The 18,286-nt window shown below is 42.1% G+C and overlaps 1 protein-coding gene across 4 annotated transcripts in view; it reads left to right on the top strand.

Annotated features, from left to right (window-relative positions):
- Window positions 1-18,286, top strand: part of phactr1 (phosphatase and actin regulator 1) — a 43,138-nt gene that overhangs the window by 20,815 nt on the left and 4,037 nt on the right. For 2 of the 4 annotated variants that reach the window (XM_080430034.1, XM_080430032.1), the window contains exons 3-10: window positions 5,806-5,886; window positions 6,762-6,881; window positions 6,992-7,192; window positions 8,126-8,375; window positions 13,460-13,665; window positions 15,157-15,313; window positions 16,845-16,900; window positions 17,331-17,392. In XM_080430034.1, coding sequence (XP_080286160.1) covers window positions 5,806-5,886; window positions 6,762-6,881; window positions 6,992-7,192; window positions 8,126-8,375; window positions 13,460-13,665; window positions 15,157-15,313; window positions 16,845-16,900; window positions 17,331-17,392 — 1,133 coding nt within the window. The remainder of the gene's footprint in view (window positions 1-5,805; window positions 5,887-6,761; window positions 6,882-6,991; window positions 7,193-8,125; window positions 8,376-13,459; window positions 13,666-15,156; window positions 15,314-16,844; window positions 16,901-17,330; window positions 17,393-18,286) is intronic. The other 2 variants (XM_080430035.1, XM_080430033.1) reach the window with 1 other exon arrangement.

Here is an 18,286-nt window from a genome sequence, read left to right as displayed (position 1 = left end):
GAGGCTGTATTGACCAAGGGCAGAATTGGGTGGTGGTGGTGGGGGGTCTGGTATAAGTTGATCCATATGATGATGATGGTGGTTATGCAAGGAAAGGTCAGTGTCATGGGGCCCCAGGTCAGCTTCTGCTGTTCTAACCCACAGATCACCACAGCAAAGCGGCATTCCCACCAAACAGCCTATTGTTTAACATAGAGGATTAGTTTGTGAGGGTGTGGGGGTGGGGGGGCTTGCTTGAGGTTCTGAGTAGCTGTAAGTCAAAACACAAGGTTTGCGTTTTAATGTCGATGTGGTGTGAGTGGCTGGCAAAATCAGGATACTTCTCGCTAGCCCGACTTCGTTTTGACGCTGTTGTCGTATTTGTCCTGTGAGTGGTACATGTGCTTGTGTGTTTTTCTGTATAAAATGTGCACGTTCGACGCGCCTGGAATCAGATTAACTGTGACAGTTTTCTTGTTTAGATGGAAACAAATTGTAATCTGCAATCAGTTCAAACAGTCTATGTTACATAAATGATGGCATTGTTCATCGAAAATGCAGACGCAACAGCCGTGGAAGAGTTGCTAATTGAAAATCACAGCCGATTCAGATGGGTTTTATTTGTCATCAGTTTATCACTGTGTCTGCCGGTGTGCCCGCTCCTTCTGGTCATAATTAATGAGATTGTTCCCTGGAGGGATGGTTGAGCCAGTATGAGGTCATGACGTGTACTTGATTATGTAAGGTGCGTTCTGAGTGGGAATACAGGGTTAATCTGTGTAGCCAATGGCGGAATAAGTAGTCTACTCTGACTTTTAAATGTAGCAAACCACAGTGTAGAAATACTTTTTATAATAAAATATAATTAAAAAATATATAATATAATAAGTAAATGTCCTGTATTAAAAAAAGTAATTGTACAAAAGTTTTGGCCTAAAAATATACTACAGTACCAAACTTAAAAGTACTCATTATGCAAAACGGTCCATTTTGCAATATATTATTGGATGATTGTAATTAGTTCCAGCTGGTAAAGGTGGGGCTGATTTTAATTACCTCATGTGCTACTGGGTAGAGCTTAACCTATATAATACATCATCATTTATCAGTTAATGTATGTTTTGTATGAACAAAGTAACTATTAACTAAAGCTGTGCAATAATTGTATAATATATTGTGTAAAGGCCTTTTGAGATGTAGTGTAGAAATGGAAAGGCTCAAATAAAGTACCTAAAAATTTTACTTACAGTGGCACGGTCACTTTTCTTTATGAATAAAATGTGATTTTATCCAATCTGTATGGTAGAGTATGTTAATACAATATAATTTGTATATTTGGAGTTGTCGTATTTGGTCTCCCTGCTCTTCTATTGAGACAATTAGATCGTGTCAAAGGTCGTGTTTCACATAGACACAGGATCTGACACGTGGTGCTGCGCTATGAGCTTGTATATCTGCTATTTTTGAATAGCCAATGTATAAAATAATGGTTATAGCTAAAATCTAAAAGGACACAGATGCGTTCCCGGTCTTAATGCAGCTCTCCACTGCAACGATATCGGCCCGACTCTGGCCGACTCAGAAGGCGTTCCTGCCAACAACCTGTTGTAGATAGTGCTGTGCCGTCGGGGGCCGGGACTTCTAGATTACCGTCGATCAACGACCGAGCAGGTTCGGTCGTGTCCCGACCGGTAGAGCCGTCAATAGCCGTGGGGTAATGTGCGCATTGGCCGACAGTTTGTGCTGAACTAAATGCCAACTTTTGCCAGTCTGTTGTAGTCTGTTGTAGTCTGAAGTAGTCTGTAGTAGTCTGTTTGGTGAAGAGTCACCTTAAATGGGTTAAAGCTATATAGTCTTCAGCCGCATACTGTACTCCTGGCTAGTTATAGTATAATCTTCCTGCATCTTACTGAGACACACTCCAACACACAGCAGTGGAGCGAGGAGAGTATTTTTAAGCCCAAGCTGGTCCCCCAGCTGTCAGAGCAGTCTCCCTCGCGTGCATCTAAATTACACGCACACAAACACACACACACACACACACACACACACACACACACACACACACACACACACACACACACACACACACACACACACACACACACACACACACACACACACACACACACACACACACACAGATAGGATCATTCACATGGTCCCTCCCTCCCCAGTGACACCCCACATGTAGCGTGGCCATATGTTATTGTTGGACCCTTGCCTCTATTAGTTATGTGATGCATTGAATAAAACAATCTATTCATCATGTAAGGAGATCCAGTGAAAGTGAACGTGCCTTTGTGCCGAGGGTTCGGCAGACTGAGGGTTCGGCAGACGTTCAGAGACGTACAAAACACAAAAAATAAGCGATATTATGTCGCTTTGATAATCCAGAGAGTATGAGACAGATCAGTGAGTGCATAAAAACGCCTGTTGTACAGCGGCTCAGCTGTTACACACACTAGCATTCTGTAAAGCCCTATGGGCAGCCCCCAAGTTCACCTACTGTAGCAATAGGTTAACCCATTCAATCCGGGAACGCATCTACACATTTTTAGCTATAACCATTATTTTATACTTTGGCTATTGAAAAATAGCAGATATACAAGCTTATAGGCTCTTAAATCTTGAAAATTGGAACAGTTTTCTGAAAACACGTATGCTGCTATATCAGTGGTTCTCAAACTTTTTCATGTCAAGCACCCACAAAGTTATGTATTTGGCCGCGGACCCCCATCTGAAAATATTTGTTCCAGGGACCCCAAGAAGCAAAGATTTGAGTGAATAATGTTCCCTTTAAAAATATATATATTCATATTTTTTTAAAGTATAAAATAATGCTTATAGCTAAAAATGTTAAATGACACAGATGCGTTTCCGGATTGAATTGGTTAAAAGAAAAAGAAAATGAGATGACATACTGTATGCACTGCAGTACAGACAGCGCACATGCATCTCAAATTCACGTTTCCCGTTCAAAGCTGCATTCATTTTTAAAAGGTGGATATTCTGCTCAGTAGTGTAGTTCTTTTTTTTCTCTTTCTTATCCAATCTTGCCCAGCCAGCCGTTCATTCAACCACTTTAGCTCTACAGTATGTACTTTGTTGTTTGTTTGACGAATAGCGAAAGTAGCCGATCTACAACCTTGTAGTGCTCGTAGATCTGCTAGTGCTACCTGTGCTATACATTTAATTTAACCCATTAAGACCTGAAGAAGCATCTGTCTCACTTTTTCATTTGAGCTAAAAAGCATTATTTTACACTTTGGCTATTCAAAAATAGCAGATATACAAGCTCGTAGCGCGGCACCGAGTGCCGCGCTACGAGCTTGTAGATCTGCTATTTTTGAAAAATCAAGAAAATGTGTGCATATTAATATATTTATATTCTTTTAAAGCGAACATTTCTAACTCAAATCTTTGCTTCTGGGGGTCCCTGGAACAACATATTTTAGATGGGGGTCCGCGGTCAAATACATATAATTTTGGAGGTCCTTGACATGAAAAAGTTTGAGCACCACTGATATAGAAACATACTGTAGGTTTTTCAGAAAACTGTTGGGATTTAGAAAACATTTTGTAGAAATCGGCTTCAGGTCTTAATGGGTTAAACATTTCGAATTTTTGGAAAATGTGAAAGTGTTCATAATAATGACATGCCCAAAATAGGGACGGACGCCAGGGGGGAAGTGGTTAAGCGCTGTGCTGGTGCAGGAGAAAATGTGCTGAGAGGGACACATGGGGAGGCACAGCAGAGACGGCAGGGTTCACTCCTTGGTCAGCTTTACATTATGGTCCTCCATGCATCTCATCCACTAGTACTACATCAGTGATTTTCAACCCTTTTTCATGTCAAAGTGCATTATTTATTCGGCACAAAAATGACAGTAAAACTGAAGCGTTGTGTACAACAGACACGCTAATGATCAGTGGTGTAAAGTAACTAAGTACATTTACTTGAGTACTGTACTTAAGTGTGAAGGTGTTTTTTACTTTACTGGAGTATTTCCAATATTCAGTATTTTTACTTCTACTCCACTACATTTCAGAGGCAAATATTGTAGTTTTAATCAAAACTTTAGTTACTAGTTACTTTGTAGATTTTGATTATTATTAAAAAACATACAGTAACCACTTCAGCCCTATATACATTTCGGCCATTTGAAAATAGACGATCTACGAGCTTGTAGATCTGCTATTTTCACATTTAATTTTTTAAAACTTGTGAAATGGGACATTCTGCATTATGACTACTTTTTCTTTACATACATTTTGAATACAGAACTTCTACTTGTAACAGAGTATATCTACATTGCAGTATTGATACTTTTACTTAAGTAAAACATTTGAGTACTTTTTTCACCACTGCTAATGATAGGATCCTCGTCTAAAAATGCCATCATCACAGACCACTGCTCTGCCCAGCTACACCGTTCTCTGTACCAGGTGTTTGGGTCCACCATCAGTAAAATGCTCTCTCCAAGACACAGTGGTGGGAGAAGTACTCTGATGTTTTACTTAAGTCAAAGTAGAAATACCACAATGTAGAAATACTCTGTTACTTACAAGTAAAAGGCCTGTATTCAGATTTTTACTAGACGTCGGTTTTCGAATAGACTAACAATAAAATAGGGCTTAATTCGTTGATAATAATCAAAATCTACAAAGTAACTTGTAACTAAAGTTTTCAAATAATTGTAGTGGTTAAAACATTTACATTCACCTCTCAGATGTAGTGGAGCAAAAGTATAAAGTATTGAAAAATGTAAAAGTACCTCAAAATTGTACTTGATTTTACAGTAATCTTAGAGTAATTGTACTTAGTTACCTTCCACCACTGCCCAGACAGACACCCAGTCATGGTCATTCAGCTTGCGTGTGTAGCTTGGTTCTTTTAGCCACAAGATGATCAGTAGCTAGCGAGCAGCTGCAGTGAGGGAGACCATGAGCCCAAACAAACTGTGGTTTTGTCAACTGGATGTGACACATTCCCCAACACTTACAGTAGAACTTTCTTAAGAATTTCCTGCCTGGTGGTAAACAAGTGGGCTGCTGTGTTTTTTTTGTTTATCACATGGCTGGAAGGCACGGCGGAACAGTAATTGTCTGTGTGTCCCCACAAAAGTGGACCAATCATACCGACTCCGAGGCTGTCACAAATGTCACAAAACGGAAGCCTGGTGTAACTCACTATAGCCGAGAATAAAACGACTCTAAAGTTAATGATTTTGTTCACAAACTGAACACCGTTTTGTGATTTTGTGCAGCTTTGTTCATGAACTGCACACCTTGTAACTTTCTCTTGATAGATAGCAGTGGGGCTCTAAGGACGGCCATGTCGGTCAGTTGGTTTGTCTGTCCGTTAAGTAGAAAGTACCCATTATGCAGAATGTCCCATTTCATCATTTTTCAAATCTGAAAATGTATAAGAAATATTTTGAAAATAGCAGATCTACAAGCTCCACAATGCGTCGCATCGCAACGCATTGTGAGCTTGAAGATCGGCTATTTTCAAATTTTCGAAAAGTATATAGGGCTGAAGTGGTTAATGTATGTTTTGTAATAATAATCAAAATCTACAAAGTAACTTGTAACTAAAGTTTTCAAATAATTATAGTGGAGTAAAAGTATAATATTTGCCTCTGAGATGTAGTGGAGTAGAAGTAAAAGTACTGAAAAGTGGAAATACTCCAGCAAAGTAAAAAATACTTAAAAATGTTACTTAAGTACAGTACTTGAGTAAATGTACATAGTTACTTTACACCACTGCTTGAAAGTAGTCTTGTTTTGTTTTACATGACTGTTCTCTGTCTGTTCCCGCAGTGCTGGAGAGGAAGATGTCCACTCGTCAGAGCCGAGAGGCTCTGATCAAAAAAGGAGTGCTGAAGGAGGTTTATGACAAAGGTGAGAAACAGAGGAGGACTGGGGGGTACGTTCAAAGTGTACCGTTTGCTTGTCGGTGCTTCTCAACTTTTTTTCTGCTAGTTGGGACTCCAATGTCACCCTATCCATGTAGTCACAACATAATACACTTATCTATCTATCTATTTGATCGTTTGCCTGTGACCCTGTGAGAATGTACTGTATCATCATGATGACCCACTTTTTCTTTCACATTTTTGCTTTCTTGGTATGCCAAGGGGCATCTGGAATCCCAAAGGGTCCTTGACAGTGATCCAAGGGGTCCCCAGCCAAATGAATTCCTCTACAGTTCAATTCACTTGAAATTATTACATTATTATATCAGTATGAGTGTACAATTACAGACAATTAAATGGAAAATGAAAACACCTTTCATGTGGGTCTCTAGGACAGAATCATTTGAAATGGGGGTCTAGAGACTAATTTAAGTTAATCTGCGTGTCCATAGCATAAACATTTTTGAAACCCTGTTGTACAGGAATGGGATTTTACAAGCCAGTGGGGTCCGGGGACCATCAGGGGTCCTTGAGGGTGTTCCAGGGCATCCCCAGCTAAATGATTAATAGTTAGGAACCAAAAAGACCCTTACAGGTCTATAACTAAGAGAGCACAAATGGAACCAAATGGACTTACGGGTCGATTTGGTTATATTTGTACACTCAAATGAGTTATGGGGGTTTGTGGCCTAATGCATACCAAACTGGGGTCCTTGAAATTAAAAAAGTTTGAGAACCACTGATATAAGCTATAATAAGTTATGTAACTTGTCCTGACTTGACTGTCCCTATTTGCTTTGGCTGTATATTTGATTCCCTCCCTTCTGTCTAATCACTCTAATCTCTCTCCCTCATGTGTAGATGGCTCCTGTCCAGCGATGAGAGAGGAGATGAACTTGGAGAATGGCCGTTCGCCTATCCTCGGCTCTGGTCTTTCAGAACCGGAAGGAACTGAGCTTATGGAAGGAGCGACAGGCATCGGTAGGCCCCGGCTATGCAGTGTGCTCACCGATTGGCTTGTATTTTCTTAACCACAACACATTCCGATTGACCCCCGAATGTTTAAAAAAAAAAATCTCCCTATGGTACAGGTCCAGAGTTCCAGATGGCAGCTGAGGGTGCACGTCAGGACCACAGCCAGAAGTCCAGCCAGGGGCCTCCCACTAAGAAGTCCACTGTGTATCTGGGTGATGTAGCTGAGTCGACGCTTTCCAGACCTGCTCCCCACAAAACGCCCCCTGCGCCGCCGCCCAAACCGTTCAGCAGGCTGCCCAACCACATCGCAGGTGTGTGTGAGTGTTCATCTTTACGTACAGTAGATGCATACATACGCATGTATTATTCTCCTGTTTAGGGCTGCCTGCAACTATCGATCTTTTTATTATAATGGACTAAATCAAATAGTCAAACCACTTTATATACCTTGTTGTACATCAGTGCTGCGTAAGATAGCAAAAATGGCAGATGTACACTTTAATTTCCCCCCAGAGTCGATTATTTTATTTAAATAGATATTTATTTCTAATCGATTAGTTTCATTAGTTTGATTAACCGTTGCACCCCTACTCGTGTTTGCATCTTTGCAAGAAGCTGAAGCTGAAATCCTCTTAATGGGAGTCATTTGGTTTGCAGATCTCTCAGCTGGTATTTTTGATTCAGCACCAATTGTAGTGGACATTGGGATATTGTGCATGTCTTTTTTTCATGTTTGCACAAACACATGTTTAACCCATTCAATCCGGGAACGCATCGCTGTCATTTTAAGATTTCTTTGGCTATTAAAAAATAGCAGATATACAAGCTCATAACTCGGCACAGAGTGCTGCGCTATAAGCTTGTAGATCTGCAAAAAAAAAAATTATCGTGAAAATTTGTGCAAATCTTTGAATAGATATATTTTCAAGCGAACATTTGTAACTCAAATCTTTGCTTCTGGGGGGTCCCTGGAACAAAATATTTGACAAATGTTTAATAAATATATATTCAAAGATTTGCACACATTTTCACCATTATTCACATAAAAAAATAATAGCAGATCTACAAGCTCATAGCCTATGAGCTTGTAGATCTGCTATTTTATTTTTAAAATGGTCGGTTGCCGCACCTATGAGCTTGTATATCTGCTATTTTTGAATAGCCAAAGAAATCTAACAATGACACAGTCAGATGCTTTCCCGGTCTAAATGGGTTAAGCGTCATCCTCATTATCTCCTTCCGCGGTGCAGACGGCGCCCCGGTGAAGCTACCGGGCATGTCGTCGAAGCTGTCCCCGCCTCTACCTCCCAAGAAGCTGATGATCTGCGTGCCTTCGGGGGGCATGGAGACCTCCTCCGCCACGCTCACATACCAGAAGCCTCCGGGCCACCACATGGGACTGGGCGGCCACTCCATGCAGTATGGAACCCTGCCCATTCCCAGTCGCATCATCGAGGAGCTCAACAAGACCTTGGCCCTCACCATGCAGAGGTTTGAGAGGTGAGGAGGAACAAACTGGCCTGTGGAGGTATGCGCGACCTGGCCGGATCGCCAGCTGTGGCTCTCCTGAATTAGTGTAATGGATCATGGATAATAATTGGAGAACATGGTGAACAACATGAAACCTACTGTCCCGTCTCTGGGGTGAACAGTCAGCAAAAATTGCAGATCTACAAGGCCACAGTTGCAACGTTGTGAGTTGATAGATTGGCAATTTTCGGCAAAGGTGATTTGGTATACAGAGAAAAAAGTAGTATAGACTCCTGGGGAGCCCTGGATAAGTAAGAATATAGGGTGTAAGTGGTTAAGACGTCTAAGATTCAAATCTTATGCAACATCGGTGTCCTCTCTGTCCCATCCTTCTGATTTAATTCGGCTCTACGATCAAATAAGTTACAAATGCCCTTAAATAACCTTTAAGAATGGGTCCCCCAGGATCTTGTATCCTGGGGGGTGTACGGTACCTGAATACAGACTGATGCCAGAGCTGTTGTAGTTCTAGTAGGGGGTACTAAGCACAAAAAATGGCCAAATCGTTACGCGGTGGATAAAAGCATGAAATTTGATACAGATGTCCCTTGGGTCATCCTAAAACATCCTAGAAGGGGTGCCCAAAAAATCTCAAACAGGAAGTGAGTTATGGACAAAATTCAAAATGGCCACCTAAACTGTTGACCGTTGACTCAAAAGACACCAAAAGAATCTCCAAAAAGCATAAAATGTGGCACATATGTCCCTTGGGTCATCCTAAGACATCCTAGAAGGGGTGCCCAAAGGAATCTGAAACAGGAAGTGAGTTATGGACTAAATTGAAAATGGCCGCCTAGTGTTGTCGATTGACTCAAAAGACAACTAAAGAATCTCATAAAAGCATACAATTTGGCACACATGTCCTTTTGGTCATCCTAAGACATCCTAGAAGGGGTGCCCAAAAAAATCTTAAGCAGGAACTGAGTTATTGACAAAATTGAAAATGGCCGCCTACAGTGTTATCCATTGACTCAAAAGACAACTAAAGAATCTCATAAAAGCATACAATTTGGCATACATGTCCCTTGGGTCATCCCAAGACATCCCAGAAGGGGTGCCCAGAAAAATCTTAAACAGGAAGTGAGTCATTGACAAAATTGAAAATGACCGTCTACAGTGTTGTCGATTGACTCAAAAGACAACTAAAGAATCTCATAAAAGCATACAATTTGGCATACATGTCCCTTGGGTCATCCTAAGACATCCTAGAAGGGGTGCCTGAAATTATCTGAAACAGGAAGTGAGTTATTGACTAAATTGAAAATGGCCGTGTACAGTGTTGACAGACGATGCAAAAGACACTCATAAAAAATAATCTCATATAAAAGCATGAAATTTGGTACAAATGTCCCTTGGGTGATCTGAATGCATCCTAAGGGGTGCCAAAAAAAGTTTTAATAGTCTCTCAATGGAAAACACTCCTCCCACACGGGCTGCACTGCTACAATATTCAAATCGAGCAGCCAATCTGGCATTTGGTCCAGAAGCCTGAAAGCTATGCAATCTCTACCATCTCCTGACAAATATGGATGGATTAAAGTCGCTGATTCGTGGACACCTTTATGGACACTCTTGCCAGAGGCTGCTTAAGTTTGTAGAGAACTCAAGTGTGGCTGCAAAGCTGAGCCCTTCTGTTCGAGAAAGTGTAGATGCCGGGATGCTGGGTTACCTTGCAGAGCATTATGCCAATGTGCTGGTAATTGCGAAATGGCACACATGAATACATGTACTAGTTACTAAACACTAATCACAAAAAAACAGTAATGATCAAGAAGAAAATACATGAGAAGATAGAGTGTAAAACAAGCAAGAAGATGTAGAGTGCAAAATAAATAAGATGCAGAGAGTAAAATAAGAATATGCAGAGTAAGATAAGATGCAGAGTAAAATAAATAAGAATATGCAGAGAGTTAGATAAATAAAGAAGATTCAAAGAGTACAATAAAAAAATAATGCAGAAAGTAAAATGAATAAGTGATGTAGAAATGAAAACAGAAGGTAGACCACAAAATACGGCAGGTTATGCACTGCATAACCTGTCGTATTGAGTCTGCATAATATGCAGACTGCCATGGTCAACTGTTTAAACAGCCATTTAGAATTTCTTCAACATGGTCCCTTCCTAAAAAGTTTAATAAACAAGCAAATAAATAACCTCTTCTAGGATATATTAAGAAGCACTCAATGTACGTACCAAATTATACACTTTTATGACGTCCCTTTATGTTTTCTTTTGTGTCAACTGCTTTAGGCGGTCACTTCCTGTTTAAAACCTTTTTGGGCATCCCTTGTAGGATGCGTTCAGATCACCCAAGGGACATTTGTACCACATTTCATGCTTTTATGAGATTCTTTAGGTATCTTGCATCATCTTTCAACACTGTAGGCGGCCATTTTCAATTTAGTCAATAACTCACTTCCTGTTTCAGATTATTTTGGGCACCCCTTCTAGGATGTGTTAGGATGACCCAAGGGACATATGTGCCAAATTGTATGCTTTTTGGAGATTCTATAGGCTTTTTGAGTCAATCGCCAGCACTGTAGGCGGCCATTTTCAATTTAGTCAATAACTCACTTCCTGTTGAAGACTTTTTTGGGCACCCCTTCTAGGATGTCTTAGGATGACCCAAGGGACATGTGTGACACATTTTATACTTTTTGGAGATTCTTTAGTTGTCTTTTGAGTCAATCGACAACACTAGGCGGCCATTTTCAATTTGGTCAATAACTCACTTCCTGTTTCAGAATGTTTTGGGCACCCCTTCTAGGATGTCTTAGGATGACCCAAGGGACATGTGTGCCACATTTTATGCTTTTTGGAGATTATTTTGGTGTCTTTTGAGTCAACGGTCAACAGTTTAGGTGGCCATTTTGGATTTTGTCCATAAATCACTTCCTGTTTAAGATTTTTTTGGGCACCCCTTCTAGGATGTTTTAGGATGACCCAAGGGACATCTGTATCAAATTTCATGCTTTTATCCGCCGCGTAACGATTTTTCACTTAGTACCCCCTACTATTCTGGCTGTATGCTCGCACGTCTGGTCTTGGATCTATTGTTAGCTGCTCCCAAGGTCACGGCTGAAATTCATGTAGAGAGCTACTGTCACTGAATAGGCACAGTGCAATCAGCCACACAACACGCACGCGCACACACACACACACACACACACACACACACACACACACACACACACACACACACACACACACACACACACACACACACACACACACACACACACACGTCATGTGCCCTCAGATGTGCTGCACACATGGGAAACGCTACGCTATTGACCCATGATCGCTGATGAATGGATGTGTGTCAGATGCCCCCTCGCCCCCCACACCTCTACATCCATCACTCTGATTGGTTGTCTCCCGGTGAGTTAATTTCCTGCCAGTCAGCTCTGGCAGCTCCAGGCAAAGTGATTTTTTTGCCTTTTGACAACCTACTCAGTTCTTTGTGCAGCCTTGGCGGGCGTCAGAGAAAGGGTCTATGAGCCTTAACTCCTGTGCATCTCGTCCATTGTTGTACCGTGAAAGAAACATTCTTAAAGAGAAACTTGACCGATTTTGGAACCTAAACCCCATTGTTCAGATGTGGGCGGCAGTAGCTGAGTGGGTAGAGAGGCCGTCCGGTAATCAGAAGGTCACCAGGTCAGCCTCCCGCCTCCGTGGCAAAGTGTCGAAGTGCCCCTGAGCAAGACACTTAACCCTTAACAGCTCGCTCCAAGTGCTCATCATGACCATCCGAGCAGCGATCAGCTGGGTGGAGCTGAAACTGAATTTGCCCATATGGGATTAACAAAGGTCTCCATCTGTGAGAAGATCTGATGTTTAGTGTGGGAAGAAATAGCCTGTCTTCTATGGAATGTATATGCATCGCAAACAATATCTAAATGTCCTTGAATGCACAATGCAGGCACTTCTGATTGGACAAAGAAACCTTTCATACCTGCTGCTGACCTGAAAAAATTGAAAATTATCTAAACAAAACAAACCGTTTAGCCCATGCATGCTTCGCCTTAAGGTTCTGCCACCCTAGGCGGTTTTAGTCATTTTGTCAGGTTTGGTTCAGGTTAAAAACTACAGCAGATTAAACACATGGCAGGCTAATAAGCAGCACATTAATACATTAATACATTAATGATGGGTGGGTGTGTTAGATTGACATGTGCCCAGAGCATGGGTGTGCCAATGTGCGAGCATAGACAGTTACTAGTCAACGGTATTGACAATGCACATTGACACACCTAAATAAATCAAACACATCCATTATAAATGGCAGCTGTGTTGCTTACAGGGTGTACTATAAGGCAGTGGTTCAAAAATGTTCATGTCAAGAACCCCGATGTATGGCATTCTATGGCCACGTACATTTTCAGAGCATGTTTATTTTAATGTATACTTAAAGTGTTATGTATTGGTGTCACTATGACATTTCTTTTTCAAGTTTTTAAAGAACAAATGTAATTCTTTTCTCATATTAATGTTATATTTTCAATAAAATCTGACTGTTTTGCCAATTGTTTGGGGGCCACTTGCAATATCCATCCTGAGAATGGCGCTGTTTTAGGGTTTCATCCATAGACTGTAAAAGTGAATGGACAAAGCGACGCCATTGGTTTCTACAGACCGTAAATGAAGCCGATTGTTCAGGAATTTCAAATCCGCCATCTTTCTTTATCGCGTCATGTCGCGTCATAGCTAATGCAACCGGAAATGAATGCTATTGGTTAGGTAGTTTGTCAATCAAGAGTGGGGGCGGGGAATGAATGCTATTGGTTGTGTAGCTTGTCAATCAAATCATCCCGCCCCTCCTAGTGCACTGCATACCCTACTTTATCGTCAATTTTAAAATAAATGGGATCATAATTTACCAAAACGCATATCATGATGATTGAAAGAAGACTTTAAACTAGCGACTAGAAATATATAGTATTTATGACCATGTTTATTAAGGTAAGAAAATCAAGTCTAAAGTTTGTCAAAAACCCACCTACTTGCATTGAGAAAAATTCATTGAGACCTTTGCCCTCTTGTCACCAACCAGCTCCATGATGCACTCCGTTCCCGCGGCGATGATCGAATGCAACGATGACAAGGAGAACCACCCCGGCGAGGCGGACTACGAGGACATGCCCGGCATGTACAAGGACGATGACGAAGAGGAGGACGAGGAAGACGACGATGATGAGGATGACGAAGAAGAGGAGGACGAGGAGGAAGATGATGAGGAGGACGTTTCGATGTTTACAAGTACGTGTCCGTCTGTCTGTCCGCTGTGCTCAGCGATGGAGTGCGTGTTTCAGCTTGTAATTTGAGTTCATTCAGCATGCAAACGGCCCGACAAAGTTTAACCCATTTAGATCTGAGGCCGATTCTACAAAAATGTCTTCTAAATCCTAACAGTCTTCTGAAAAACGTATGATGCTGTATCAGTGGTGCCGATCCCCATCAAAAAAATATCTTGTTCCAGGGACCCCCAGAAGCAAAGATTTGAGTAAAAATGTTCGCTTTAAAAAATATATATATTCAAAGATTTGCACACATTTTCACGATTTTTCAAAAATATGAGATCTACAAGCTCATAGCGCGTCACTTCAGCTTGTAGATTTGCTATGTTTTGAATAGCCAAAGTATAAAATAATGGTTAAAGTGGTTAAAATCTAAAGTGACACAGATGCTTTCCCGGTTTTAATGGGCCCTGGTCAAGTATAAAGGGCAGTGGTTCTCCAACTTTGTATGTCAAGGAGCCCCAAATTAATGTATTTGGCCACAGACCGCCATCTAAAGTTATTTTGTGCCAGTGACCCCCATATAAGATTTGTGTTTAAAATGTAAAAAAAATAGAAAAAAATCTTCAAGATTGTTTGGAAAATAGCAGAAGCGTTGTGAGCTTGTATATTGGCTATTTTCATATGGCTAATGTAAATAGGGTGGTTAAACTGAATTTGATGTGATATTAATATATGAATTAATTTCGCTAGGGACCCCGTGGAACCCCATCAAGGACCCACGGGGGTCCCCGGACCCCACATTGAGAACCACTGATATAGGGGTTAAGGAGTTAATTTGCACATGTACTGTAGGTGTTCACGCAAAAATTCACTTGGGCCAGAGAAGCACTCAGGGCTGTGGTTCATAATGAGAGTTGTGAATTATTGATCCCAGCGCCATTATGTGTATGAACTATTTATGCAGTCTCAGCTCTTTATCCGCCCGCTTATAAAAATGAGAGAGGAGAGGGCTGGGGAAGTAATCACTGCACAGTTAAATCTCCAGTGTTTATTTAAGATTGCACAAATAGAACCGAAAAGGTCCCTTACGGGTCCATTCCATTCCATTTGTACACTCTTTGAAGTTAAATGAACACTAGATTTTTACTGATGCTCTCGCCAAACGTCCTGGATCGGCTGAACTGACTCGACAATGTGGGTTATGGCAGTGGTTCTCAAAGTGGGGTCAGGGGTCCTTGGGGGGGGGGGGGTTCCAGGGGGTCCCAAATTTGTTAATACAGTATCACAATCATTATAACCACTTTATCCATATTTTATACGTTGGCTATTCAAAAATAGCAGATATACAAGCTCACAGTGCGTGCGGCAGGCTTGCACATCTGCTATTTCCGCGGCCAAATAACATATACTGTACATTTGGGGGGTCCTTGACGTGAAAAGGTTTGAGAGCCCCACTGGGTTATGGCCTAGCATGATTGATTTTCCCTGTCTGTGTGGTCCCGTGCTGCAGGCACACTGGCCATGAAGGTGTTGAGAAAGGACTCCCTGGCCATCAAGATCGGTAACCGTCCGTCGTTGAGGGAGTTGGAGGACAAGAACATCCTGCCCATGCTGACAGACCAGGAGAGGCTGGAGTTCCGCCAGCAAATAGGCACTAAGCTCACAAGGTGAGACTCACACACACATAAACGCACGTCCACGCCGAGACTCGTAATATTGTCCAATCACAGAGCCATCACAGTGTGAGATAATAACCCGTAGTCACACAAAAGGACACACTCACACACACACACACACACACACACACACACACACATTTGTATTACTATACTTGTGAGGACGTCAACATTTTAAGATGGCCATATTATGGAATGCCTTTTTTTTTTTTTTTTTTTTTTTGACCCTAACCGCGAAGCCGGAAATAGGCGACACAACGCATGTCACGGGGGATGGTGCGTTCGTTCGTGTGGCGCCACTCGTGCCGAAAAACAAGCGTTCTCCTTCTACTTTTCCTTCATGCACGGCTTCCCTTCATGTACTGTAACACACACACACACACACACACACACTAACTGTGTGTGTGTTACTAGTACTAGCTTAGTGCTCGTGCCCCACCCCTGCCTACGCAGGCCACCGCGGCGTAGATGAGACCAAGCTGCTTAAGACAGCCGCTGATGGATGATGACTCATAACGGAGGAGAGAAGCAAAGCTGAGACCCCTGCTGAGAGAGAGGGCAAGATACAGAGAGAGAGAGAGAGAGAGCATGAGATTAACGCTGAAGAGAGAGCAATAGAACAGTGGTTTCTATTGCCCCCCCCCCCAAGTAATACAGTCAAGCCCTTAGCAGGGACCCGCCAGTTACATAGTGCTGCTTTAAGTCAGTGATTGGTTATAAATGATATGTTTCAATATATCAAAACTCTACACCATAACCAGTAACTACAGGTGTGGTATGTGGTGGACCCCAGCGAGAAGAGCACTCTCACTCATTTCCTTCACTCATTGAGGCAGCTGTTTTCCTCATTCGCGACACCCTACTTCCTATCCTGTTCCCTTCTCTGCACTCTCTTGATTCCACCCTCCTCTTTCCTTGCTCTCCTTGCTAAATCTTTTCTCTCCCACTGTCGCATGAATCACTGTCCGTTCAGTCGGATGTAAATCTGAGGCTCCCGCGGCTGTAAAGGCCTCATAAAAAATGATATCTCTTGCGCCGTCAGCGGCTTTGCCTGGCGGCTGCTGCGCAAGATTTAACCACTCAAACCCCAGAATCCGTATTGTTGGGAAAGCTTTCGCAGGAAAATAGCAGATCGAAAAGCTTACAACGTGTCGCAATGTACTAGCATAGAGCCCTGAGGTACTCCGCTCAACTCAACTATATGGGGTTTGACCCATAAAAAACAGGAAAGCATTTGTGTCATTTTAGATTGTAGCGTTGGCTATTCCAAAATAGCAGATATACAAGCTCACAGCGCGTCACTTTGTGCTGTGCTGCGAGCTTGTACACCTGCTATTTTTGAACGCTTTTGAAATCTTGAAAGTGTAAGAACTACTGATCTAGAAGGCATTTGTAGAATCGTCCGTCTTAATGGGTTAAGTGGTTAAGAGCCCGACGAGCGCTGTGCTGATGAAAGGGTGCCCGAAAACACAGAAAAAGCTGCTTGTTAGATATGCTGAAATGTATGGTGTTTTGTTGGCAGGCGACTCAGCCAACGGCCAAGCGCTGAGGAACTGGAACAGAGGAACATACTCAAACGTAGGTCCACACGCATACACACACACACACACACACGCGCGCACACACAACCTACATAAAAAAATCACTGCAAGACACCAACGCGTAACTAAGTATACGTCAGCGATTCTATTGCAAGTGGGTCCGCAAATAAACACTATGATTTTTATGTTAATATAACATTACTATAAAAACACAATGTAAAAAATTAAGTGTACTATGCTAATTCTGAAAATGCCCAACCTTCTGACCACTTAACTGTTTAGTGGTCAGATGGGAGGGCAGTGAACGCTTTTACGATTTTTAAGTGGGCCTGCCGCCCTGATCCAGAAAAGGTTGGCAACTGCTGGTATATGTGATCTCAACCCTATCTCTCATAATAAAGTATTAAATCAATCAATCAATCAATCAATCAATCAATTAATCTCTCTCCTCCCTCTTCTTCCAACAGCACGGAACGAACTGGAAGAGCAAGAGGAGAAGAGGGAGCTTAAGCGGCGGCTGACCAGAAAGGTAAGGCACCGCGGGAAGTGGCTGGAGGAGAGGCTTTGATTGGGGAAACGGCTGCGCACATCTGGGCAAACGAGCGCACCAGCCCAGCTGGAGCCGCGAGGGCGGTTGCCATGGGGACCTGTATCTCTCTTGCTCAGATGGCAGCCCCTTTGACAAATGTGATCCCATTATACCTCTTACGATATCACACGCAAGGGTTGTGCAACAAGGGCACAAGCGCGTATGTGTGTGAGCGATGATCATCACTCACACACAATCGCACATACACACGCATGTTCACTTTTGTTTCACATTTTAAGTGAACGTACCAGCTAATATCTGTATTGTCTCACAGCTGCCTCTGTAATGTTGATCTATTATCCCTGTGAATTAATCAATAGATGTGTGCGAGCGCGTGCACACAAACACACACACACACACACAAACACACACACACACACACAGACTCCATACCACATCCATTCATGGTATATTAGCCACTGAAATGACACTGTGACAATAGCCACTTTTGCACTGCAGGGGCAAACCAACTCTATGTGAAACTAAGTTTGGCCTTAAGTTTTGGTCGTAAGAACTAAATGGTGTAAATGCTGTGAAATCAAATGAATGCACTCTCTTGCCAAAGTTCTTTTTGGCACTTCCTTGCACCCCCAAGATGTTCTAACTAGCCAAACATCACCGCAGATGACACCAATGCCAACATTGTGTTTGTGAGTGATTAGTCAGAAATTCAAGGTGATTAATTTTGGTTTATTTCCTGCTGACACATTTATCTGTTTTAAAGAAAGGTTGTTTGTTAGGAGGTACTTCTCTGAAGGACTAAAAACACAACCAGGTGGAAATTAATTAACGGAGAGAGACAGCACACATTTTGTCCACTTACGAAAGCATCTG

The sequence above is a fragment of the Gymnoscopelus braueri genome, assembly GCF_963280865.1.
Source record: "Gymnoscopelus braueri genome assembly, chromosome: 6".
Taxonomy (NCBI): Eukaryota; Metazoa; Chordata; class Actinopteri; order Myctophiformes; family Myctophidae; genus Gymnoscopelus; species Gymnoscopelus braueri.
Note: the sequence above shows the minus strand (reverse complement) of the source record. Positions and strands in the feature narration are given on the sequence as shown.